Source organism: Dicentrarchus labrax, unplaced genomic scaffold (genome assembly GCF_905237075.1).
Source record: "Dicentrarchus labrax unplaced genomic scaffold, dlabrax2021, whole genome shotgun sequence".
Lineage (NCBI taxonomy): Eukaryota > Metazoa > Chordata > Actinopteri > Moronidae > Dicentrarchus > Dicentrarchus labrax.
The window spans coordinates 6,678,218-6,703,866 of NW_026136715.1; the positions used below are offsets into that span (position 1 = coordinate 6,678,218).

A 25,649-nucleotide genomic window follows, 5' to 3' on the forward strand; every position below is an offset into this window, starting at 1 on the left:
TAGGCGAATGGGTGAACGAGGGGGGAGAGAGAGAGAGAGAGAGAGAGAGAGAGAGAGAGAGAGACCACCAACCCTGTGAGGACAAACTTGCAAGAAGCAGTGCATGCAGAAAAAGCTCCGCAAGACAACAGTGCAGCAGCTCGGCGGGTTTTGAGGCTACAGAAGCAGCACAGCTTGTTGGGGATTACAATGATTGCCACAACTCAACAAAACATGACCACGGAGCTGGTATGTGTGTGGTTTTTTTATTTTATTGTTTTATCTGTATACTTAGTTTTTCTTCACATTCAGAGCACTGAGTGTGTGTGTGTGTATGTGTATGTGTGTGTGTGTGTGTGTGGGTGTGTGTTTCTGCTCTGTTAGGGGAGATTCACTGAGCGCAGCGGGGGATTCCTCATGTATGACCACAATATGATGACTATCGATTAGTGTTTTAGTCATTTCACCCATTCAGACTGCAATATCAATCTCCTGAACAGGCTTTGACTCTGTGTACTGCGGTGCAGGCTGGTGTGGTTACACGACGTCCAGCGCACCTCACTCTTATTGTCTTTCTGTCCCATGCAGACTTTTATAGCATAATATCTGCAGTCTACTGTTACAGATGTAAGAATTTGTCCCAGCAGACTGTCCCTTCCAGCCTGCACCTGCACAGTGACAATGGGGCTCAAACCTGCAGCCTGCACTGTATGATTGATTATCCCTCTGCTGGGTTGGTATACTGTCAATGAACAAAGACTATGAACAAACATCTTCTGTTTTTTCCTCACACACACACTGCACTTAGTTAAAATACCCTTAATGCTCTGTAAATGAGTATTTATGCACCCCTCCCGTTCAATTGTAACATGCACATCAGCTCCAGTGTGACTTTTTATGGTTCATTTCAAAGACAGTTCGCTTCTGTTTATGTGTCAGAAGCAACTTATGAGCAAACACTTTCATGTATTACATGGAGATTACATAAATTATACACTACGTGAATTAAAGATTCACTAATGCTTTTAACATCTTAAAGTGTGTAGAATTTATCAGCGGTTTAATGTAATATAAATGATGGTGATAAATTATTGCATCAGATTAGTCATGTCACTGGTTTTACATTTTTATTTCAATGGGATTTACATGACTAATATATACGGAATCACAAATATGCATTGTTTCTTTCTTTGAATAAAACTTTCTCATGCTGCATCAGTCATTGTCTGGGGGGGGAATTATAATGTCCTCTGGTTAATCTGTTTTTTTTTACAGTGCAGTGTAACAATTTAAACCCTTGCCAAGTCAACTAATTAACAGGTCTCATCAAACTGTCACCCTTCGTGGAAAAGAGCTTCAATCATGATATCATTAGTACACAGCTGGCCTGGTGGAGAAAGTGTTTGTGAGATAGAGGAGCAGGTCAATTATTTAGTTAAATTACATCTAATTGGTATGTGGTATGAGCATAGTGATGTTTGACATTACACCAACCTTTAGTGCTTTTACTCACATACTAATGTGATCGAACCTGTGGGAAGCATCTGTGTGATAATCTTGCAGCATTGTTGTCTCCTTGAGAGGGCCACACAAAGCAGCAGGGTTTATTGACAATCCATTACCTCCGAATGTCGCAACGTTTCATGCCTACGGTCTTTAATCAATATGTTTTACATACCAAAGCAATTAATGAGGCAAACCTGTGTTATATATTGTCATTTTTGCCTTTGCGTGTTGGTGAAAAGACGCAATGGTTTAAGGGATAATGTGGGTTTCTGCTTGACTCATATGTTTGCGTGTCACAATATTAGACACACCATGATACAGAAGGAGCAAAGAGCATTAAGGAGTTGATGTAAATGAGTTGTAATACTGCTTTTTGTCATATCCAAATACTTAAGCAATATCCCAATTTCATGCCGGAAAAACATAATGCTTTGGTTCTGGTTCAGTTAATCCCAAGCATTAATGTCGAATATAAGTGATTTAATTAGTTTTTTCAAAGGCGGCATTCTTTTAACATTTATCATCAACACTGATAATGTGACATTATGACACAGTGTATTCTTATTGTGTATACCGTGAGCATATTACAAGCATATTATTTACTGATAGAGTATTTCTGTCTCAACCCAGTGAAAAATGACACATTCTTTCTCATATTTTACTATAACTATATATCATGTCACCGACAGCTCTCCCACACGTGTTTTATTACTGATGCTGCTTGTTTCCTCAGGCAAGAACTCGGTTCCTGTGAGTGGCTGGACACGCTGAGAAAAAGCTCCCTCATACAGGACCCTTTTGTACAGTAATTTTCTTATGCGTGATGGGAAGCATGAAAAGAATAAGACAGTAGGGCAGCCTTGCAGCAGTATAGGCTCAAGCGGCAGGTCTTTCATTTCGCAAAAGGCTTGTGCTGCATTATCTGGCAATAGCCTCGAGGGCAAAAAAATCAGCCCAGTTAGTCCCATATGGTGTCTATGCCACCTACTGCTTTTTTTAAGATAAGAAACGCAAAGGGAGAAACAGTGGCGCAGTGAGTAGGAGCACAGAAATTCCTCTGGATGTGATGAAAGACAAAGCCAAGATATGAATCAATATTGAGCTGTAGTATCTCATTACTACAGCACATTGGTTACTATTTATTCCAAACACGCTAAAGTTACAGCCTGCTCTGATGATGACCTTTATTTTAAAAGAGGCAGTGAGAGATATTGACATGGTAATACATACGTGGGTTACTTGCTAATCTACAGCTTTCCCTTGTGAGCCATTACAGTGAATCGTTATAATCAGGAGCATATAGGCTATAGTGAATGCTGTATGTGTCTGCCAATAGATCTCAACCCTTTTTATGGTGGTGGTTATTTCATTGATGGCTCAGCCAATGTCATGTGAGTAATAAACATCATTGCCCGATGTTAAAGGGGGGTTTAAAATCCAGAACCCGATCCCAAAACAGCCTGCATTGGTTCCCTCATTCCTCTGCATGTAATTTACTGTCAGATTCTCCATGCCTCAAAGAAAGAGAAGATAGAGTTAAGGAGGTCTCCTGAGCCTAATTTATGATTTCTTAGCACCGCCTGGATTCTGCTCAACCTAGTTGTGTTGCAGAGTGAATAATTGTGTGGTGTGGCTTGCTTTTTTAGTGTGCAAACTCAATCAATACAGTGGGAATAGTTTGATTGTGTGTACAGTGCTCTGAGGAAAAAAAGGAGCCAGTTAGCTGCAGTCAGTTTGTGTGCAGTTTAATAAACGGTTCCCAAGTATTTTTAAGTTGAAATGACAGAAAGGTCAGAATAGGTGTTGGGGGTGTCATACTTTGCAAGAACCAGTGATCAACAGGAGGGCGTCTATCTAAAAGTCTCCTTTATGGCTGTATTCCCACTATTAATTTTTTCCCTCTGGACCTTGTACAACTGTACACTTATCGATTCTCTCATTTGGTTGAGTGAAAATTCCCTTAGCTCCACTGGCAAACACAAGAGCTCTCTCTCTCCTCTAATGCAATTCTGCATGGTTTGCCAAAAAAAATCCTCTCAAGGGGATTCCTTCAGGAGAGCTATCCATAAACATAAAGACCTTTGATTTGCATTCACTCACCCTTTGGTGTTTGACTGACACCTCATGGATCTCTTCTCCAACTCCCGTGGGATCATGCAGGCTGAATAAAACAGATGGCCCACTTAGAAAAGGTCTATGTGTGATTCATTTTTGATGTGGCTCAGCAGAAAAATCTGCTCCAAGATATATTTGCTTGTCCATCAAGGTCCCTGACTGAAATAAGCCAAGTCTGTCATGCTGCGCATCTCCTTGTCGGTTCACCTGTGCCAGCAGTTTGTGCTGCATTAGATTCCCTCATGCATTGTGACCAGCAGCCAGTCGGCACCAGCAGCATTGTCGGTGTTCACTCTGGGGATTCTGCTTAGCGCATCTGTACCTCATTTGCAAGTGTGACAAAACTACTTATTCGCCCCAAATGAGGGATTCTCCCGGTCTGTCTTAACAACGATGCGACCTTAATTGGAAGTACGGTCTTATATCGGGCTCAGGGGAATGAGAGGAGCTGTGCATTCCATTAAGAGGATGTTTCAGCTCTCATGTTGCACACAGTAATTAGAGGGAGGACTTGGAAATGAAAACACAGTGTGATGGAATCAGTCAAGTGGAGGAATTTGATTTATAATGTTCCTTTCTACTATGAGATCCTGGAACCACTATGTAATTCCTTATAATTTGTTTTATGATATGTAACCATAACACTTAACCATTGCTATTCATAGTTTTTATACAACATACCCCCAGTTCGTATTGCCAAGGAGATTCAGTTCTCAGTTTTTCGAATGTATAACAGTTCAGTCCAACAGAAAGTGCTGAAGATGCAGTATTATTCAGTATTTACTGTATACTCAAAAAAGCCTTCATCGACTACTGTAGGCTTCTTTATCTGATGGAAGGATAATGGTGGTTCACTGAGATATTGTGTGCCGAGAGGGCAGGCGAATGAGATAAAACAGAGTGTAAGAAAGGCCAGTAGATACAGAGCTTTGGACATCAATCACCCAGCTCTGGCGTGCTCAGACATCACTTAAAAGTTGTCCCTGCAGGTGCAACCGGTAGTGGTTTTAATTTGAACATGTTATGATACTGCAGGAGCCTGGAGATCTATTAAAGATGAGACCTTGGCAGGAGTTCTGTGCTGGCAACCGGTGGAGATTGAGCAGACCGTGTAGGTCATCTCGGGATTAAAGTAACTCTGTTTGCTTACAATAAAGGGTGAACATTTCTGAAACAAATTCTTAAAAGAGAAGTTAAAAATAAATGTGTATCGAGGACTTTTATCCTGACGAGAAACCCCACTACTTCTGGTTCAACTGCATTGACCTTTAATCTTCAGTTCCTACAGAATTCTTTTTTTTCCTCCATTTTATGAAATTGGGTTTTTAAGACATTTTGACCCCTGTTATGTTAGTACATTGTCTGTTTTCAGCACTTTAATACGCCATGAGCCAGGGGCTGTAAGTCAGATGGTCAAGGGAGGTAAATAACTGTATGTTTGTGGAAAGGAAGTGCTAGGTGGGGGCTTTAAGGCTAGTGTGGCCAAAAGCACAGACTTAGGGACAGCTGGTGTCTCCCCGGGAGCACGGAGGAGCAGCAATCTGTCGTCCAGTGAACCACGTAGATGCCCTCCTTCCGCCTGCCTGCCTGCCCCTGGCCTAGAAGAAGGTGATCGGGGACAGGCGAGGCAGTGAGAGTTAAGCCAAAGGGGTGGTCAGCCATAATGATGGCTGAATTTTATAGCAGCTCTATGATTGAACTCTCACACTCCAGCAGCCATGTGGCTCCAGAGGTGCCAGCCACTCATTATGAGGGAGTGGAGCGCAGCCTGGGAACAGCACACAATTGTGTTTAATTGTGACTGATTCTGATGCCGGCCTATTCGATCAGTTCCCCCTGATCGCATACGGAGGGTATACAAGGACTTGAGGCTAAACTTGAAGTTTTGCTCTATGATTCACTGTATAGTTATATAGTCCCATCTACTTCTTATTTTTATTGCCTCGTTAACAGGCTGTTGAATAAATCCTGATCCACCAAAGGAGATGAAGTAGGTAACATTTTCCTATAAAGGCACATTGTGATTTCAGGCACTACACATTTCATGGTAACTTCACCCACCCCCCTGTTCTTTAGCAAACCACATGGCTCATCAGTCATGTAACAGGTGAAATGAGGCGATGGTGAAGAAAAATGATGGTGTGGGCCAAAACTACTGCTGGAATTAAAGTCTCTTATATGCAACAATTTCATGCCATTTTCATTTGGAAAATTAGTGTAATTCAGCTAGGTCTGTGTGATGCAGGAGACTGGTCTCAATTCCTCTGAGGCTCACTGTACTAATATGCCTGTCGGGGAGAAATTTCTGTGAGACTATGGAAATGAGGCAGCACTAATGTCCTTCTCCTTAGCTGTGCCCGCATTCAGCATTGTGTTTGTGTGTGTTCTCATCATATCAGGACCTGGGGAGTTCAGACGGTCCCCCGCGGAACTGGAAGGGCATAGGAATTGCCATGGTGGTGATTGTGGCTGTTATGTCTCTGGTCATTCTCTCCGTCATCCTCCTCTCGCCTGGTAAGAAGAGCTGTTTGGAAGAGTAAAAAGCAACAAAGTAGAGAGAGGAGTTGTGGGGAATTAAAGGAGTAGTTTGACATTTTGGAAATAAGGCTTGTTCGCTTTGTGGTGTAGAGTAAACTGAGATGTCTGTAGGGTTTATATGAAGCTACTGCCAGCTACTGTTTAGCTTAGCTTAGCACAAAGACTGGAAACAGGGGGAACCCACTAGCCTGGCTCTGTCCTAAAGTAATATCCTTCTACCAGCACCTCTAAAGCTCTCTAATTAAGACGTTATGTCTTTTTTGTTTTACCTGTACAAAAACCACAAAATAATAACAGCCATTCACCACTTTATGGAGGCGGCCCAACAAATGGCATCACCTCACAGAAGCCTTCTCCTTCCACAAAGCTTAATGGGAGCATATATCCGGCCATATTTCTCCATTTTCATGATGATCAGGCTAATCTTCTTTGCCCTGGTGGCTGCACAAAAGTGCATGCTAAAACTGCTTGCAAACAAGGTGATAAGAGATTCCCTGTTATCTGTCTCTGCAGTTTTCTCCCCATGCTTGGTTGGCAAATGGTTAATCATCAAAATAGTTGGAAAATAGATGTAACCGTTCTCCTTAATATGCCCCGTAAAACAGTAAATTGTGGTTCTTACACTTCTGTTTTACAGATTAAACAAACAAGATATAATGTGGTAATTGGTAGTCTATAGAGGTGCTGCTATAGCTGTACCTTTTAATGTACCGATATGAGAGGTATCCAGTGGTATCATTTAACTCTCTGCCAGAAACCAAATATTTCCTAAAAAGTTGAACATCTGCTTCAAAGGGAGGCATAATGTGGGTTGCAAATGTTTCAAACAACAGCGATTTTCAAAATGCACATAATGAATCCAAGACCGAAGCAGAAATAGGTCAGACTCTGCTTTCCTCTAAACAGGACAGACTTTTTGATGAACTAATTAACGCTGTCTCCTCTCCTCTAAAGATGAATCGCACTTGTTACTCCGTTCCCATCTCACTATGGAGGACCTGGAGAGTGAAGACTTTAAAGTTCATGACCCCTCTGTGGCATGGTTGAACGGTAAGGATCCCTGTTCTGACTCACAAATTACCCCTGACTGACAAAGTGCTCATCGCAGTTTAAAATCACTTTAATGATCTCACCTGAAATCGAGCCACAGGGTTTGCAGACCTTGCAACCGTCTCTGCCTCTGTGGGTTTAAGTCGTCACTAATAACAAAGGATCCTCTTCCCTGAACTGTCTTAACCCTGCCAGAAAACGAAGTGGCCCTCCGCACCAGAGAAGGACATGTCCTGTCGTTCAGCCTCAACAGCAACCTCACCTCGACTCTCCTGGACAACAGCTCCCTGGTGAGTTACAGCTTATGAGAACAGAGGACAGATTTCAGTATTGATTGGCTCATATCCACAGACAGCTGGTTAAATTGACTGGCCAAAGGAGAGGGGGTGCCTCCAGATTGAGAAAGAGAAGCTGTAGATTCCCACTGTTCCACATCCCACAGCTGAACAGAAAAAGATTTGGCAGAATGACAGTATCAGCTCATTTCCCCCCAATCTGGCTGCTCTGTGAGCCCTCAACATGTGCCTTCAAAGAGAATTTTCCAAGCAAGGGTATCATTTTGAACACCGCCTCTGCACGACACTGACAGACTTATATGGGTCATCAGCGAGGAGCTTAGAGAAGGGGTTGTGTTGTCAGGTTGAGAAGAAGTCTCTCTTTGGCGTTGTGATATGGTTTGTTATCTCTGCTGCTGTAGCTAATTCTAGAAAAATATATTTTCTTGTGTGAATACCAAGACACACATGGGGATTTGCCTGAATAAATGAATTGCTGATACAATTTTAGCTAAGTATATTGTCAAACACTGACATTCACATTTTGTATCAGACATTTTGTCATCATAAATTGTATACAGGCTTCTGTAATTCTATCTAATGTACGAATCCCTAGGGGGAGATGGTAACTTTTGAGATTAAAATTTACATTAAGTAAGTCAAACTTTTTTGTGTGTAGCTCTTCTCTCAAAAGCAGAGTTACAAAGTGATTCAGAGTTACAAAAAAAGATGATAAAAAGCATCTGTAGAAATATTTAAATCAAAGACAAGCAAAACACATTGAATAATAGGAACAAATTGGGGCAAGAAACCTTTCATAAAATGCCTTTTGAGCATAATCAGGTTTTGAGATGAGATTTATAACACTGAACAGAGTTTTAGCTCTTTTCACTACATGATTAACACATGTCACTAAAAAGGCAAGGTCTGCTTTCATACCAGGACAAACGTCGTCATTTTTAATGTGTTGCTTGGTAGGCAAGTCATGTTCACTTTTGGCAAATAGAACAATGGAAAACATGGTGCCAATATTGTTATACACAATACTGATCTGATCCCCAGAGAGAGGCAGCAAAAGCTCCTTCACCACATGTCTTAAATGACCAGAGTGTCCTAGTGGACCTATCAGCCGCTCACTAATGTATGGTGGATTCAAATAAAGCCTCGTCAGTAGATGAGAAGGAGTTTTAGTTTGCAAATATGCAGCAGAATTTTTAATTATTTGTAATTATGCTAGAGCTTCTTGGCTTAAACAACAATATGATGCATTACAATAGTGGAGACATAATGAGACAAAAGAATGGCAGATTTGTTCAAGCTGGTGGAAAGATAAAAAGGGGTGTAATCTGTTTCTTAATTGAAACTAAGAGGACTATTCAACTGAAGAGTTTTACCTCATTGTTTAGCTGTCTGGCCCGCAACTTTACCGTTTTGGTTGGCTCCCCTCATCTAAGCATCGTTTTCAGCTGCAGCAGGCAGCTGTTATCAGTTAAAGAGCTCTAAATACACACTGTACACTACCTGCTCAGCACAGAGACACAGTTTGTGACTAGCTGGTGAACATAATGGAACATTTAGCAGCAAAAGAGCCAGATATTTCCCTAAGGAGTTGGTCAAATTGGCAGAGGCCAAAAACAAGCTAAAAGAGAGTGAATATTGGACTTGCCCAGTGTCTAGTTCAACTTTTAAATGTGATGATATGTCAGTGCCGTGTTCTCAGATTGTTTCCACTGCATCACGTGGCCAAATAAAACAATTATTACAGATTTAAGACAATTATATAAAACAACCAGATTTGAAGGCTCCCCAGGCTTCACAAATACATAAAGCTGCAGTTCATCAGCATAGCAGTGATAAGAGATGCAGAGATAATGTGCCCTAAAGGAGTCGTGTAAAGGGAGAATAGATCCCAGGATTAACTCTTGAGGAACTCCAGATGTCAGACTATACAGTTTGTCAGTAACAGAAACAAAGAAGTTACATTCATACCCTGACCCATTTTATCTGCAGGGAAACAGATGGAAGCTCCTGACATGTTTCCTCCTTTTCTTTTCTACAGGACCTGACCACTACTAAATTCCAAGTGTCTGCAGATAAGAGGTTTGTCCTCTTGGCGTATAACATTCGACCGGTAAGTTTTCTTTGAGTGCCAAGTTGACTTGGCATTCATTTATTCCAGAAAGGCAGCGTTGAGCTCCAGAATACATCCAGGGCCATAAATTATCCACGAATATCAAAGACAAGCTGTTACCGCTCACACACCTCCACATGTCTGGCAGGCCACTAGTGTCTGCGAAACAACAGTGACATGCATCCTAATAAGAGCTCCAAAGAAACAACAGAGAGGAGGTTGAGGAGAAGGTGTGTGTGTTTGTGTGTGTGTGCTGATTCTGCTACTGCAGCAGTCTTTAGCTCTACAACACGGCCCGCCAAATGACTGGGATAACATATGGGGAGTTGAATATTTAAACTGGCTAGTGGTGGAAGGTGCAGGGGATTGAGGAAAGCTTAGAGTCAGTGATCAGTGTGAAGTGGATAGCGCGGGGGGGAAGGGAAGATCAAGGAGACGAAGAGGAAAGTTGGAACTGCTGTAATGAAATCGCCGTGCTAGTTCAGTGGAGAATTTTAATGAGAAGCCGACGAGAATCACAATCGCAGGTGGTTTCAGATAAGTGTTGAGGTAGACACAAAACACAGACCTTTTGCTCCTTTTATTTAAACACCACATAGCTTGGTGCCTCCACCACCCCGCCGCCGCCCGTCTCACTCTGCAAATACCCGCATCATTAATAAACAGTTGAGTCGTTCCTCAAAGGGCAGGCGAGTTGTGTAATGTGCAAGTAATCGGTGAGGGGAGAAAACAGAATTAGGAGGAAATGAAAGCCCTCAGCACATTTTCCCCATATTTTTATTAAACATCTGAAAGCAGATTTTGCTGCTCTCTTGCACTCTCAACTCCCAGTCTCTTCTATCTCTCTGGGTTTCCTTTAGAGATCTACTCTTGCTTAAATCACCGCGTATCATATTTTCTATGTGTGTAGGGGGTTGAGAAGGAATGAGCCTGTTGCTGTGTTACAGCATTCATCATAAATACAGTGCATCCATTGTAACTGAATTATTGAGCGGTTAACATACGTCCAATCAGTTTTCAGATATCTCTGTGGAGAAAAGGGCTCAGATCTTTAGCCCAGTTTGTGGGTTGCTTTGGTTGATTCCTGCCATGTCATTAGCATACTTCCTTTGATGTCAGCAGGAATGGTCTATTCTCATCTGTATGCTCCGTGTGTATTCACACTAGAAGAAATCAGGGACAGTGGGCACGCCACCTGAAGTCGTTTGTATATTAAAAAATGGATATGTGATGTATGTGTGAGGATGGTTGCCATGTTTTTGTGCCTGGGGGCTATTCCGCCACTCTCCCCTTCTTTCTAGTTCCCTCCTTCTCTCGCCCACGTCATCTTCCTCACTCTCTCTCACTTTCTTCTGTCTGTCTCTGGGGGGGATTTGTGCTGACTGAAGCAGTTTGTGCCAGGCACCAGCTTTGCTGTTTGGAAGAGGAGCGGCACGCTGCTGAGAGTGGCAGGGAACGAGAGATAAAAAACAGAGAGAGCAGTGGGGAAAGCCACTTGCAATGGAGGGGGGCGGGATGGGTTATGCACCATTTGCCCTTAGATACACTGCCCAGTTGAAATCAATCAGAATGGTTATCAAAGAATGACAGAGATACTAAAAGAAGAAAGCTGCAGTACAGAGAAATGGATGAGCAGGCTGTGGGTAAAGTTAAAAGGCTTCTCTGGGTTTTGTATTAGCTCTGGAGGCTTTAGGGAGGGCTTTGTGCCTGGTGGGTGAAAATAAATGGATTTTGATAAGAGAGTATACATAGTGAGTTAGGGATTTGGCCACATAGGAACAAGAGAAAGCAGATCTCCTAGAGGAAAATGTCTTTCCTCAAAGCTTGTTTGAATTAAACAGGTTTGTGTGCAAGGAACGAGAAGACCTACATATTTTTCAAAGAGTGATGGGGAAATAATCTAGAGGAGATGGAGGTCTCTGGGATTGATGAGCAGAGGCAAATGGACCGGTACCTGCCAAGACAGAGCAGTTTAGGGACAAATAACATGCCAAGGGAGTCGTGTCTGCACTCTGCAGCAAACGCTGATGGGTGCTGGTATCAAAGGCAGCGCATTGTGGGGCTGCAAAGAAACGCTTGTGATGCAGGAACAATGTTTTGATGGAAGGATGCTATTATCTCTGTATCCCAGTATCTATGTTCATGCAAAGGATGTTGTAATCTCTATATATTTCCTTTGTCCCATTATCCCACGCCATCTTCTCAATGTTTAATCTGTGCGTTGTGCCCCCATCCCCTTTGGGGACATGGATTGGGGAGAGGGGGTGGGAAGTAACAGGGGGTGAGGAGCAGAGCGATCTGGAGGATTTATGATACGGTTCTGGCAGCCACATTAGAATTCACTCTGCCTCTCGGAGACAGTAGCTCTCACTGTCTCTGTCTGTTTATCACACAGACCACAATAACGTACAGCCTCTGCCACCGGTTTCATAATGTTAAATCATGGGTAGGATCTCCGGGCTCCTTAACAAATCATAAACAGCTGATTGAACATGGTGCTCATGGCAATGCTGCCCCCCTTGGTCTCAAAGAGTGATACTCCCTCTAACACAAGAACGGTCCTTGTTGTGTGTCGAGCTCCCGTCGGCTGTCAGCCACTGCCTCTCCCCTCTCTGCATCCTTTCCTCCCTTCCTGTCTTTGTTTCTTTCTCTCTATCCCTCTCTTACTTTTTCCTTTAGTGTTCCACCAATTCATTCCTGCCCCTTCCTGTTCTCGCCGTCGTTTTCTGTTGTAACGCAGCTCTTTTTCCCGTTCGCCCTGTTGCCACTCTTGCTCAGACTTTACACCGCAATCAGATTTCAATTTCATTTAGATAACCTTAGAATTTATTTCCACTCCTTTATTCTTACAGCTTTACCTCTGCGTCACTTCATCCATGAATTTTCAAAAAACAACAGACAAACAACACAGAGGAGAAATCCAATTTCATTGCTAAGTGTGCTGTATAGAGCATGTGACATTTAATTTTGTTAGGGACTGTTTTTTCCAGGAGGCTCGGGCTGTTAAAGGCCAGAGGGCAAATAGCCTGCTTGAGGAAAAAAAAGAATGGTACAAATCAATATATTACTTAGAATTCATCAGGTAAGGCTGTGATCAATCGCGGGTAACACATACACATCCATGCATTCATTGATTCTGGTCTCTTAGTGTTCTTCAGCATGTTAATCTAATTAATCATTGAGCTTCTGATGCTTGTGTCAGGGTCGTGACAGAGTTGCCAGCCACAATAGATCTCAGTGAGAAGAATATTAGCTGTAATGATGCTGTTTCATAAGAGTGTCCGTCTTAGTTTCTGTACTTTCCTTTCACATTTAATGTCTTTTGTCTTCTCTTTTACTCTCCTTTAAGGGTCTCCATAATTAAAATTCCTGTTATTCAGATATTATACAATAATGATGTAATATGGAGAAAATGGCTGTAAGTGGTGCTAATAAATTACATCTACAATACTAAGCTATGACTGATCAATCAAAGCAATATTAAAATCAATGTGAAATTACCTCACATACAGATACTTACAGTGTGCAGCACTTTGCCACTACATCTTTTTTAGGCGAGAGAATAACATTCAATTGCATTAAACTATTATTAATACAATATTTTAGGCTTCCTTGAACACGTCCCTTTCTAATTTTGTAGAATAATGTTTTTATGCTGCCCTTTGATAACAGCAATACGCTACTTGTAGCTCTGCTTTGCAGTGATTTCAGATGAAATTAGTGAATGCAAACAGAGCTTCCAGTTGCTAATTGCTTTAATTTTAGGGTTGGCCTTGGCAGTGTCCTTCATAACCTTTGTTTCATTTGCATTTAACTTTCTTTATACATGTGTATGAGCATGTGTGAGCACTAAAATATGTGTGTGGCACTCCTGTGTGCATGATATCCTCTACCTCTTTCAGGTGTTCTCTCAGTCCTTCACAGCCTCCTATGCTATCTACACTGTGGCTAATGGGTAGGTAGAATCATGAATGCTAATGCATGGGCTGCACTGGGCATGAGCGTTACCAATGCAAGCAGACCTGCGGATTGAAAAACGTCCCCCCAAGTGTGTTTCATCGAATCAGAACCTCATGTTTCTGTCAGCCATGCATTCATTCGTCAGTGTTCTTTCCAGGTTCCATATCGCAACGTGAGCATTGTACTGTACTCCAGATTTCACTGCCTGAGATTCATATTCAGCATTATATCAGTGGGAAAACTCAGAGGAATGGTTCTTAAAAGGATTTCAAGAGGACCTTCAGATTCGATATTTGCCTGAGTATGCCTTGGAGGAAAATGTTTGCTTGTCCTGAGGAAGAAAAAACGGCTAGAAATATGGAAAAAGAAATTATTGCACTCTTGCATGAACCAACCCCGTTCTCTGTTTTGTTTTCCTTCTCTGCATCTTGCTCTTTTGTCCTCACAGTACAGCATCTCTTCCTCGAGCAGAGCTCAAGGCCCGGGCATGGATGGACCTCTGAGGGCTTTCAACAGGATGCTCGTCCATAACGGAGGGCTTATGTTTGCGTTTTTTGTGTGTGTTCCAGGGATCTGCTGGAGCTTAACCCTCCAGAGAGTGAGAGGGCAGTGATACATTACGCTTCCTGGGGACCTCAGGGGAACCAGCTGGTAAGCCAGGCACTCATTTACCTGATCAGTGTTTCACCTGAGATCTGCACCAACTATACCCATTTATATGAGGATATACTACGAAGATTAGACAGTCTATAATGATAGTCTATTTATGAATGGAGCCTCCGTTTGACATCGTTTTTATAGTGATAATGTCAGTGGAATAACGTCTTTGTCATTATGAGATGAACTGAAGCCTAGAGGTTATTGCAGTGACCGTGTTGCTATAATGGAGTTGTTTTACGCTCATAATGTAATTCATATACCTTCCCTGTAATGTAATTGGCTCTTGCTGCTATGTTGGTGCTCATCTGCAGCATATTAACTGGCAAGCAAAGATGTATTGGCTCTCACTTGTGTGTGTGTGTGTGTGTGTGTGTGTGTGTGTGTGTGTGCTGGCCGATGATTCATTTAGTCTTGGACGGCGTCCGACGCACGATTCAGGCAGCCAGCGATGAAGCCTGCAACTGTACTGTCTTTGATAATGGATTGGCACTGTCTCTCTGTGCTACTCATGCCAGGCCTATGTGTTTGACGGCGATATCTACTACAAGCCGAGTGTGACCAGCAAACCTTTACGTCTCACAACCGCTGACCTGGAGCAGAATGTGGTGAACGGGCTCTCGGACTGGACTTATGAAGGTATAATATATTCCAGCTTCCACTAGAAATGTTTCCCACTTCGACCATAGAGGGACAAATCTGTAAAACCAAGTTGACACCAATGATCGTGAGTAACAAGTGTATGTGTTGAGCTTGACAGTAACAACTTACATTGTGTTTTAAAACAGAGGAAGTGCTCTTGACATATGTTGCCCACTGGTGGTCTATGGATGGGGCACGGCTGGCATACCTCACCATCAACAACTCTGCCACACCTGTGATGGAAATACCTCACTTCTTAGGTGGTCTCTACCCGTCCAATGTTCTCTTTCCCTTACCCCAAGGTAAAAAATGGATATGAACAAAAGTCTATAGCCAGACTAGCGGCTCAGTAAGCTGTACTCAGGCTCAGGGGGTGCTTGGAGCTGAATGCTAATGTCAGCATGCTTCTGCCGTCTAGCAGGTGTAATGTTTACCATCTTCACTTTATGACTGTACTTTTGCAGGTATTTGGTCAGAAACCAAAGTATTACAATTAATCCTGATGGGAACATGAGTGTCTGAACCAAATGTCATGGCAATCCATCCAATTACCAGTCAACCTCATCGTGGCGCTAGAGAAAAAATAAGGGGATCACCAAAGTCATTGGGATTCATTCTCTGGGAACCATGAATGTCAATAATAATCTCAAAGAAGAATAGTTGAGACATTACAGTTTGAACCAAAGTTGTGGACCAACAGACTTTGACATTGCCACTAGTTTAGCTAAAAAATATTTGCCAAAATGTACATTTAAAGGATCGTTATGTTGGATTAAGTGTCATCTAGCAGTGTATTTGCAGATTACAACTCCCTCGCTTCACCTTCCCCTTTCAAGTGCGAAGGAGAAACTACAGTGGCAGTGAAACAAGTGAGAAATCTAGAAGCAGTGTTAGGATTGTCTCTTCTGGGCTGCTGTAGAAACATGGACCTGTTCACACTGGAATCTGATATAGTCCACATTTAAAAAATAATGTGAACAGCCTAACAAAATAAATCTGAATTGAGCGCTACACTTCGATCTGTATGTCAAATACTCCATAGGTATTATAACACAATGGATCTTTAACATTTCTGTTTAGTTCATTTAATCTTTTAAAGCTTTTTTTATTTTCTTGTCGTACTCACAGGCTGGCTCAAGTATCCCATCAGTCAGTCTGTTTGTGGTGAACTTGTATGGTCCGGCTCACACTCTGGAGATGATGCCTCCTGACTCCCTCAGGGCCAGGTAGTACGTCTTTGTGAATGTAAAAACAGAATAAATCATGAATACTTTAGACACCATCTGTCAGAAATGATCACACGTCCAAGGATCACCTCTCCCCCTGCTTCTTTCTTTTCCATTCCATTGCACCACTTTCCAATCCTAACTCCGTGTATCATTTTCTGCATCGCCTCTTTAGAGACAGCTACATCTCCATGGTGACTTGGATCAGCAGCACCCGCCTCGCAGTTCGTTGGCTGAATCGTGCCCAGAACCAATCAGTGCTCTGCGTGTGCGAGGCCACCACAGGGGCATGCTCAGAGGTGAGTGGTCATCAGTCGTTCCACATTAGTAATCCGAGCGGCCCCGGCTGCAATATAGAGCTTTAATAGATTTTTGGCTTCTTTTACTCTGTGTTGGGAGTTGGGATTGATTTCCTTAAGCTCTCAAATGTCTACTCGCTGGATTAATATTTAAGGTCATTTGCTGCATGAGAAGAATTTTCAGTGATGTGTTGCAGTATTTTATTGCATGTTCCCTTCCTGTGAATCCTCACAGATTGTAGTAATGCATTGCCAATATTTTATTATTGCTATATTTAAGAATTAATACACATAATAAGCTTTATTTATACAATGCTACTTAAATCAGCTTTCAGATGTGGATTTAAGTGCATTTTAAATGGCGTGACTAATAAACTTCTTTATATTGTGTGATTTTAAATCAACAGAAACACAAAATGGCAATGGACATAATGCAAAACCAAAGGCAGGTATGTATCGCTCATGTTTCTGCCTGTTTACATCTATTTATCACTACCATCTTTCTTTTGACTCCGTGCCTTTTCTTTCAACAGGATGTGCCGTTGTTCTCAGCAGACGGCTCTGTGTTTTATACAATCCTGCCAGCAAAACAGGGCGCTCGTGGAGAGTTTCACCACATTGTCGGTCTTTCAGCCCAGGTCAGTTTGAGGGCAGTTAACTTTCATTCCCTCGTGTCATCCTCGAATAGTTTCGGACAAAATTGGCCATTAACATTTCAGCAAGGGTCATATAAAACAGTTTGATTACAGATTTCAGCGTCACAGACCTTAAAGTCCAATTTGCTTGCAATGTCCTGCTCTTCTCTTATTATTGAAGCAGTTTTTTCGCATTTGTATTCTCCCTAATTACCTTAACAACACTTTTATCTAAGGAGGCATTTCACTCTTCATTATTTTAATGGTGTTTTGCCCTTTACATTATTCAATGAATTCATTTCAGTTCACTTCAATTTAACAAGCTATTCATCCTCAGTGGGGCAAATAAAACATTTCTTTAGAAACGTAGTCTATACAGACGAGAATGGCCTCTTATACTTAATTCTCAATAAAGAATTAAGTTAAAATTGTTGAAGAAATGAGGCTCGATTTCTTCATTTAGGGGAAATTGCCAATAAAAGGGCATGTGTTTTATAGTTGTTGGTTAGTCTCACACCTTTGGGCTCATGCATACAATTACTGACTTAGGATCAAATACAACGTTTGTGCTCCTGCGTCTCCCTAACTTCAGTCCCCATGTCAAAATAAACAATGATTTAAAAATTATTTTTTCGAACTCTCGCTGTAGCCATCAGTGGCCTCATTTGGTTTAACTTCATGAACCTTCATTCTTTCCCCATCCTCTGACACACACTTGCTGTATCGCTGCACCTATTTTTATTCTGTATGTGTGTCTGCTTCTACTTTCCTGTTTCTCTGTCTAACGCAGCCTGCCATCCCCTCTGTCCCTCCTCGCTTCTTGACATCAGGGAGCTGGGACGTCACCCTGCTCTGCGCCCTCGAGGAGAAGGCAGGAAAAATGTATGTGAGACCCACATTGTGTGAGGCCGAGTTGAATCACCCTTCAGTGATTTTAACAGCTTGCAGCTTCTTACTATTAATCTACAAGTGACAGAGGAGTAGACTAGAATAGTGGCCATCATTAAAATAATAATTTCTTGTTGTAAGCTGAGAGTAAATTCTAGATGTGTCGGCTACTGGAGAGTAAATTCATTCGCTGGGTCAGGCTCTGGCTGGATTGTACACATAAGACTGTGTTTTAAAGAATAACTAAAAGGGCTATTTTAACATGTAGCATTGATCTCGGTTAAAAGGATATGGCTTTGACCCTGACTATGCTTGTGGCAATGCATTGCCACTGAAGATGACAAAGGATTGCTTACACTTGACCAGAGCAGATTATTGCTTAAATCTGTCTTTATCCTGCTGGGGGCGGAAATCCCTCACGACCTGATTGACTTAGGTCTGAGCATCACAGAGAATCAAGGAAAGTCGATTTTAGATGTAGTCAGTGGTTTGCGGTACAAAGGCACACAGGTTTATACTGCTCTTTGCCTCCAAACAGTTCATTTTTGTTTCACAATAGTCTTTTAACATTGATGTAGAAGTAGGCAGCATATTTTGATGTACATCCACTCCTCAGATGTTTTAAATCATTACTGCTGCTTCACAAATTAAATGTGATACACGGATTTTGTTAACTTGCAGGAATATGTAAATAAGTGTAGATTGATTCTTGACATGAATAATAAATAACCAGAATAATAATGTTGAAGTGAAAATGCCCAAAGGTGATCTGCAGTTCATTGGCTGTGATGAGTAACTTTCTGTGTCTGTGGTTATTTTTTCTCCTCATCAGATATTTCCTGAGCACAGAAGAATCCAGACAGAGCAGACACCTTTACAGGTAAGCTTGCTTCCCTGTTAAATATGGCCTAACCTTGACCAAATATGAATATTGCAGATGCAGAAAACAGATAATATATATATAATTTGTATGTAGCATGTCTTGTCATTAATGTAAGATTAGAGTTTACAGTCAAGCAGCAGGGGGGATCAAGAGGAATGGCATGGGTCGCCCCAGCTGCCACCCCCTTTTTCTGCCAAATTTAACACATTAATTCAGATTCATTAAAAAAAATAAGGTGTTAAATATGTAAATGAATGCATATAATATATTTATCAATTATGGACGCATTTTAGACGAAGTGATAGGCTCAAATTCAATAAAAAAAGACAAGTATTTTGGGAAATGTCTGAAGATTTGGAAATAAAACTATTTATTGATTTCTAATACCACTTATTCAACGCCATGTGCCACAATAATGTCATGTTTGTGTGATTGTTTGCGATTAAATCAGCATATATCTATTTATTGTGGGCGCTAGACAAAACGTCACAAAAGTTACTACAATTCATCCCTCGGGCAACATAAACCACCATTTCTATCGATGGAGTCAAGTCGCTAGCATGGCTAGAAAAGCATTCAGAAGAGTAACTGCACTCTGATGTGTTGATACGTGGATCTGTGCTGTAAATGCTTGAGGCCAAATGCTGCATTGACACATTTATAAAAAATGTGCTTAATGAGCGTGGGCCCTCTATGCTGCTGAGTCACTGAGACGTATTGTCACCACTGTGATAAACACACTGGTCTGTTCCCTCATCAACCTCCTAGGTTTCATATCTTTTTATTAGCTTACATAGCTTTGGGCTTTCGGAGGTAGAACAGTATTATGGAGGAGGGACGTTGTTTAAATGTGGTCTGTGATTAAACCTGTATGAAATGTGTAAGCGGTGGAGAGCAAAGGAGACGTTCAGAGACTTGACACCACGTAACAGAGCAATCAGTATAATAGCTTTTATGTCTAGCCTTATTGAACCCCATTTGTTTCTGAAAAGTCAACTGCCTGAATAGTTTGTCTCAAGACACTGACACTTTTCCTTAATATCTTAGAAATCAATTGACCCTCTCCTGGAGCAAATCAAACCACTTAAGACTGTCTTTTTGTTCTTTGGTCAATAACCCTCAAGTGTGGACCTGGATGGAGTGTTTCAGCGCCGGTGCATCTCCTGTAACCTCATAGATGGATGTCGCTTCTTTAAGGCTGAATTCAGCCCCAATCAAACCCATTTCACCCTCTACTGCTTAGGTAACACACACACTAACACACACACCCACACACACACACACAAATATGAAAGCTTTACGCTGCTCAGACAATTAGTTTTATAATGTTGTCTTTTGAAAAATTCCCCAGGCCCAGGGATCCCTAAAGTGACAGTTCACAGTACAAAGGACCCCTCCAGTGAGTTTTACATCTGCTTGTCTGACTAATGGTTTAATCACTCACACACACACACACACACACACACACACACACACACACACACGCACACAGATGTACTGTCACACATGCACACACGGTCTGTCTGCAGTTTCCCTTTGACTGCCTACAGAGGGCGGTATTTTCAAGCACACCAGAATGTAGATTCATTAATTTCATGCTTGTGAATACTGCCCTCTGTCTGTTGCTCTCTGTTAGAGCTGATGGTCAATGATGATGAAGGAAAGCTGATGGGCTACTGTGTCTGTCTTCAAATTTAAGGATTAAAAATATGTCACACTGGCGTTTTATCTCCTGTAGGATACGTCGTCTTGGAGGATAACAGCCCTCTATCTAAAGCTCTGGAGGACAAGAGCCTCCCTGAGGCCGTGTTCAGGACGATACCAGCAGACAACCATGGTAGAACAAAGAAAGCATTTTATGGTTTGACATTAAGGATGCTGGCCAGACAAATAGAGTCACAAAGCACTTACAGATCACCTTCAGTGTTTCTCTCAAGCAGTCAGACTATATTAAGCAGTGAGAATGGAGGTCCGGCTACACTGAAGGGGACAAATATAGTTAAGCACCAACCAAAGCAGTAATTTCTTCTATTTGCTGATTAGGTAATTAGTGTGAGTCATGCCTGCCCCCAAGGACCAGCACCAAGTATTCTTTCAGACTGGTTGTGCACGTTTGTTCATGCTTTGTTTATATTTAAGATCCATTCTTGCATGAGGTTCTGATGTATTTCATGTTAGTAGTAGGAGTAGGGAGTAGTAGTCCCAACATGTCTATGGACAGCTGACCTTCTTCAACCCCTATTTGCTTTCTTTAGATCTACACCTGAAACTATCTCTACCTCAGGGTTACGAGGCCAACCTGCACCCCCTCCTCATCATTGTGTAAGCATCACAAGCTAAACAATAGCTAAGAGCTATTTAATGTCACCTGTTTGGCAACCTATGACCCCGAAGCCTTTTCCCCTATCTTCCACGCCCTACTACTGTCACCGTTCTAGCTGATCCTGTTCCTCTTGTCCCTTTAGAGATGGCGTTCCTGGCAGTCAGTCAGTGACAGAGGAATTTGCCCTGGACTGGCCTCAGGTCCTCTCCGGCACACACAATGTGGCCTTGGCCTGGGTGGACGGCAGGAGTGGGGTTGGTCGTGGACAGAAGACCACAGCTGTAGATCCACGCAAGCTTGGCTCACTCAGAGTCAAAGATTACTTGGGAGTTGTAGAGTCAGTACAGTTATGCAACTACATAAGGCTATATAACTGACCCTGTAAGAATAATGCCTGTGAATTGGTAAACTAGCAGGATTTTTATGATATTTCCGCAGGTTGTTGATGCAACTGCCTTACATTGACGATCGACGGATGGTCCTCTATGGCAAGGTTACAGCATCATTTAAATTTGGAAACTCAGTACTACAACTGAAGCCCCATTGGTTTGATTGTTAGCACTTTTCTGCTTCTCCCCACAGGCATTTGGTGGTTATTTAACTCTCAAGATGTTAGCTGCCACTGATAAGCTCTTTCAATGCACAGCCGTCGTGGCACCGATAACTGACTTCAGGCTTTATAGTGAGTTGAGACATGTCATTAATTATTCAAACATTGAGGCCATGGAGATAGTGATGAAATAGAGACACAGTTCACGTATCAGAGTAAAAGTTATTCTTCTTTTTTCAGGTGCTGCATTCTCAGAGAGGTATCTTGGCCTTCCAGCAAAGGAGGAGCATGCATACTCGGTGGGGCTCTAAAGCTATTAGGTGTAAATACTTGGTTTTGACATGCAGATTTGGGAAGTAACAAAGTACAAATACTTTATTATTGTACTTTACTTTTCACTTTTACCCCCTACATTTCTACACAAATATGTGTACTTTCTACTCCCTACATTTTCAAAACAGGCTTGTTACTTAAGGTTTTTATTAGCATTATTATTATTATTATTTTGGTCATTGTACGCCTGCCCAACACGCTTCTATCACACATGACGTAACATGATGACAAAGCCAGAAACAACGTAGTAATAATCTAATAATGTTCTTTATTTATAGAAAACTTTTAAAAACAACATTATAAAGTGCTTCACAAAAAATAAAATACAATTCAACCCAAGTTATTAAATCATCAATTTAAAACAAAAAACAAATAAACAAGAAAAAACATTTAGGTTTAAGTAAAAAAGATACTTCCGAATTCCTCGGGCAGATTGTTCTAGAGCCTCCAGACCCTGACTGCAAATGCTGTGTAGTAAAACAAAAGAGAAGAGACTCGACCCTATTTGTCTTTTCAGTTAGCTTTGCACAGAAACGGGTGGTAGAAATGTCCTTCAGAGAAACCACGAGAGGACTTTTTACTCTTATACTTTTGTGTACATTTCAGAGTCTGTACTTTTTCACTTTTACTTGAGTAAAGAAGTTAAGTCAATACTTCTACTTTGACTTTAGTCTTTTTTTACAGAAGTATTTGTACTTCTGCTTGAGTAAAGAATATGTGTACTTTGTTGTGGATATACACTCAGCTGCAACTTTCTTACCCCAAACTTGTGCAGTCTAATACAACAATCCTCCAATAAATCCAGTCTCCATGATGGTTATAAAGTGCAGGTTTTGTTGAAACTGTTTTAGAGAGGTGCTGATTAAACTTACAACTGAATTATATTTTGTTATACTGAGAAATGTTTCTGATATTTTGTCCACCCCATTTATATTACTGAGAGCAGAAACACCTCTATGTATAATGCAATACACTTCAACTGCACCACAATCGACAGCCTCCAAGACGACCATAGAGTTTAATCAACACCTCTCTAAAACAGTTTAAACAAAAACTGAACAATTACATTTTCATGAAGGTGGAATTTATTACAGGGCTGTTGTGTCAGGCTGCGTTAGTTTCAGCTAGGTAGTTGTGCCTAATAAAGTACTCACACTGTGATGGTATATCTTTTCAGACTGCCTCTTTGCTGGAGGAGGTTAACAAGCTGAAAGATGAGAACTTCCTTATTCTGCATGGAACTGCAGATGGTGAGATTTTGTTCAATTTTATGCTGCTTAGCTTTTAATTGCTTGCTTTTAATAATAATTTCTAAAACTAATTCCAATATATCTGTGTTTGACCAAAGCGAGGGTACACTTTCAGCACAGCGCTGAGCTCCTGAACCGACTGGTGAAGGTGGAAGCCAACTACTCACTGCAGCTGTACCCAGACGAGGGCCACATCCTGAGAGAGCCGCGCAGCATCCAGCACTTCCAGCGGACAGTGGTGAACTACCTCCAAACCTGCTTGAAGCACAGCGTCCTCCTAGATCCCGTAGAGGACGATGAGGAAGAAGACAACTGAGCCCAGAGCACCTGCCCTTCTTCTAAAAAGGACTCTCTTAGGACTGTATGCCATCTTATGCATTACCTTGGGTCGGATTACCAGGCACAAGAACACAGGAGTGGGGACCAAGCACATCAGATCACCTCCTACAACTTCTGGAAAAATTGACGTACTCTTATACCTTGTTGCACACAATTATTTCTGCTCTTATACTGTATGTTTGAGGCCCTCTTTGTTTACAGAATTCACTTGAGATGATGTGGACTAGAAGGCTACTGATTCTGCCAAAAGTTTACAAAGATTTTAAAACATGCATGTCGTAATGGCTGCATGATGTGGATTAGTTTACATTGCATCTTCTGTGTTTTGCTGGTCTAAATCTCACCCAACAGGGTTAAAAATGCAAAATCTGCCAACAGCCGGGAACACACTAGGAGGACTTTTTTAAAAATCCTAATTAATGCTATGAGAAGACTAATGACTGCTGGTTTTCTATACAGAGCTCTAAATAAACCAGCTAAGACTACAGGATCTCATTCAGATTAATGTAGATTCCAGTCATACAAATTCAAACAATTGGGACAGCAATACAAGATATTTTAATTCTAAACTCTAAGGCTACGTTCACACTGTAAGCCTAAGTGCTCAGTTCAGATTTTCTTTTAGTTTTTTTAACTGTTCACATTATTTTTTAAATGTGGCCCATATCAGATTCCAGTGTGAACAGGTCACAGTCCTGAAGTGTCCCACATGAGGAACATAGATCCAGAGGGACGTAAAAGTCAAATGAATTGACCGTTCACACTGAGGTCGCATTGCAAAAAAAAAATTGGACTTATATTTGATTTGGACCACATATGAAAGTGGCCCAAATCAGTATTGAAAAGATCAGATTGCATGTGATTTGTGCCGTTTACACTGTCATGAAAAAACAGATCTAAGTCATATATGAGCATAAAATAAATAAATCAGATTTTGGTTGTGTGTGCCAGTAGTGTGAATGTAGCTTAAGATAACGCCAACTGGTCCTACTGGCTCTGTCCTGGCAAAACTCTCCACAGTATTTAAGATGTCATTGTAAAGAGTTATTTTAGGTCTTTTGTATAGTGTGTTCCTGGCTTACATAAAGTGTAATGAAACATATGGATCATTCTGAATGTGCCAAACACATTTTGTGGACTTTATCCACTGGTTTTATTAGCATTACTTTGCATTATGTGATCAAGAATGAGTATGCAACTGAGACTATTTACACCACAAGCTCTAATTCAAGAATGATTGCAAGAACGTATATGTAGGTCTATCTATGTACTGTATTTGAAAGTACAGTATGTTTCTGTTTTGATACATCTCGGCATTTTAATCATTTCTTGTGTATTGCAGAATTAAATTATTTCTTTGGACAAACTGTTGAGCCATTATATTACAGTCCACAGAGGTAGAGAACAGTGGGCTTGACCATCAACGAAACCATACTGGTAAACTGCATGCAGTTGGTTAAAAAAAACAAATGCCCTTGAGTCTAAACAACAGGCTACTATTTTTTTCCAACAATCCTGGACAATAAAGTTTGATCTTCTTGTTTTACAGCAAAAATGTACTTTGGTTCCTTCAATAGTCATCAGGGCTGTAGTCTAACAGCTATCTGGAGGGATGATTGTGAAGAAATAAAATTACCAATCATGTGCTAACATTTGGTAAACACTGACTTTGATCTGAGCAGAAGTCCTGGCGTGACACTGGCAGCAATTATTGTCCGCTATTACAGCTGTAAATGGCTGCAAAGATCATGTCCACTAATAGGTTCAAATCAGGTCTTGAAGAGATCCATTTATAGTCCCTGCCAACACTGATTGATTGTAAGTAACATATGCTGATACTGAATGCCAAAAATGTCACTCTAAAGACATAAAAGAGTATATATAGATGCAGCTGAGGATCACTGGCAAAAATAGTAGGCATATTTTTTCAATTGGAAATGAAGTTGGGATTAAATTCAGGTAACCAAGTCGCAGTGTCTTTATTTTAATGTTTCTTGTTGAGCTTGATACCACATTTTGATGTAGTGGAGAAGTTTTAGGAGTAAAGTCCATTGTTTTAGAGCCACATGA

At 41.3% G+C, this 25,649-nt stretch overlaps 1 protein-coding gene across 1 annotated transcript; it reads left to right on the top strand.

Moving 5' to 3' along the window:
* Positions 1 to 66: 66 nt before the first annotated feature.
* LOC127377423 (inactive dipeptidyl peptidase 10) lies at positions 67 to 24,945 on the top strand. The gene is given in 26 exon segments (XM_051425286.1): positions 67 to 228; positions 6,000 to 6,114; positions 7,093 to 7,188; positions 7,384 to 7,478; positions 9,523 to 9,594; positions 13,497 to 13,549; positions 14,124 to 14,205; positions 14,730 to 14,850; positions 15,000 to 15,133; positions 15,135 to 15,155; positions 15,982 to 16,079; positions 16,255 to 16,378; positions 16,786 to 16,827; positions 16,912 to 17,016; positions 17,804 to 17,895; positions 18,734 to 18,781; positions 19,909 to 20,027; positions 20,136 to 20,183; positions 20,523 to 20,621; positions 21,040 to 21,106; positions 21,250 to 21,444; positions 21,546 to 21,600; positions 21,690 to 21,789; positions 21,898 to 21,956; positions 23,168 to 23,240; positions 23,339 to 24,945. Coding segments are annotated over 26 exon segments (2,370 nt in total). The 5' UTR covers positions 67 to 189; the 3' UTR covers positions 23,557 to 24,945.
* The last annotated feature ends 704 nt before the right edge of the window (positions 24,946 to 25,649 follow it).